Raw genomic sequence first — 1,914 nt, forward strand, 5'->3', positions numbered from 1 at the left:
TTCAAATTTTCCTTTATTCCCTAAACGTCAAATTTAAAGAGCATTGATTTTTGAATTCTTAATATTTTGAGAACACCTGTGCACGCGATCAAATAGCTTGTTTAACAGCAAATCAGAACATATGAGTTATTTTGAAAAATCTAATTTCATTAATCAACTCCATTAAATCAGCTTTTAGAAATCAGAGAGCATTCAAAACAAGTCCTAAGTACTAGAAAGTTAACAAAAGTGACTGCAGATTTAAATATTGAATTGGGTATAATTTAGATATGATAACGAGTTGGTACCGATAAGAAATTTTCTTATAGGAAATGTGAATTTCAAGAATCCAAACCAACGTAACAAAGAATCAGAAGATGATAATTTTCTGGTAATGAGAACATTAACTCTTTTGGCACATATGCAAAATACAAAAGGATTGAAAGTACGTAAGAAAACTGTCACCATGACAATATGAGATGTTAAATCAGACCTGGATTTCAAGAATCCAAACTTAGAAACTATCAGAAAATGTTAATATTTGTGATAAGTATTAGGCCTCTATATATGTGTGTGTGTGTGTGTGGAAGACATAAAAGATTGAAACAGAGGCAGCCAGCCACAATATTTCACAATCAATGTATTGCATAAAAGAAAATTAAGTATCGTATTAATTGCAAAATTTGTATGCATTTCCTCTTTCGAATAGGTTTTACTCCCAATGGATCATACATGGTTCTTCGCAGTTACTGTCCTTCCATAAAAGCCAAAAAACTTGTCTATAAAATGAGACCACAAAGAACTCATATATATCCATATCTTTTGTTGAAGAACACAAATTTTCTCTTCTTTCCTACTTGAAGTACATCGTTACTTGTAGTGATGAAGTATATCAGCGCATCGTTTTATTGCATTGTTTTCCTACTATCAACATTCGCAATGTTACAAAGCAGTGCAAAGGTACATGTGCATATCCAGAACAGGCAAGGAAAAAACATCAACCTTCATTGCAGATCCAAGGATGATGATCTTGGCTACCACAACATAGAAAATGGAACTGAATATAGTTGGTCATTTCGTCCCAATTTTTGGTACACAACGTTGTTCTATTGTGCTGTGCTGATGGATCCTGATCCTGTATGGTACCATTTTGACGCCTATCGTCAAAGCAGAGACAGCTATAGATGTGAGTCACAGTGCTCATGGGCGATACTCAAACATCACACCTTGATCGGATATAATCAGAAAACTGGCAATTGGGAGCGTTTCTTTTTTCGTTCAGATCGATTGCTTTAGAGACTATTGGTTTGTATGATGAATATATGTATTCAAGACAGCCTTGATTTGCATATGAGAAATGAAATTATAATGTCTCTGATTAATTCCTCTATTATAACTAGGATTATTATAATTAGGATTATAATTATAAGGATTGTAAACAACATGGATGGGGTCTTTATTTGAGCTAGTAAGGAAGCAAAAAAAAAAAAAAAAAAAAAGGAAGAAAAGAAATAATTTATACCCTTTTAGCTTTCATTAATGCAGCCAGGACAACATGAAATTTGTCAACTATTAAGCATATTTCTTGTGGTTTGGAGCTCATAATTATCATTGTTATCTACCAAATGTCAATTTCAAGAATCCGAACTAAGTAGCGAACAATCGGCAAATAATAGATTTCTTTCTCATAAGAGCATTAACCCTTTTGGTATCTATGAAAGTCACAGAAAGATTGATAGTAAGCTTTACGTTGTTTTAGCCCTTTTTTTTTTAAAATAAGATTACAAGAAACTATAAAAGTGTGAGTACTATGAACAAATTGTCACTCAAACTAACCCAAGTTTTTTGGTGTACATTACAAATCTACAAGAACACACAGCAATCTACAAATATCCCAAATTTCTCAGTTTTAAGTTTTAACTATTAGACTAAGGT

At 32.4% G+C, this 1,914-nt stretch overlaps 1 protein-coding gene across 1 annotated transcript; it reads left to right on the forward strand.

Annotated features, from left to right (window-relative positions):
• Positions 1 to 918: 918 nt before the first annotated feature.
• On the forward strand, positions 919 to 1,275 carry LOC113769045 (self-incompatibility protein S1-like). The gene has a single exon (XM_027313530.1). The coding sequence runs from the start codon at positions 919 to 921 to the stop codon at positions 1,273 to 1,275; it is 357 nt and encodes a 118-aa protein (XP_027169331.1).
• Positions 1,276 to 1,914: the final 639 nt, after the last annotated feature.

This window comes from Coffea eugenioides, chromosome 4 (genome assembly GCF_003713205.1).
Source record: "Coffea eugenioides isolate CCC68of chromosome 4, Ceug_1.0, whole genome shotgun sequence".
NCBI classification, from domain to species: Eukaryota; Viridiplantae; Streptophyta; class Magnoliopsida; order Gentianales; family Rubiaceae; genus Coffea; species Coffea eugenioides.

What these genes read in the sequence shown, in the direction of transcription:
- LOC113769045 (XM_027313530.1), top strand. Translation starts at nt 919, where the DNA reads ATGTTACAAAGCAGTGCAAAGGTACATGTGCATATCCAGAACAGGCAA.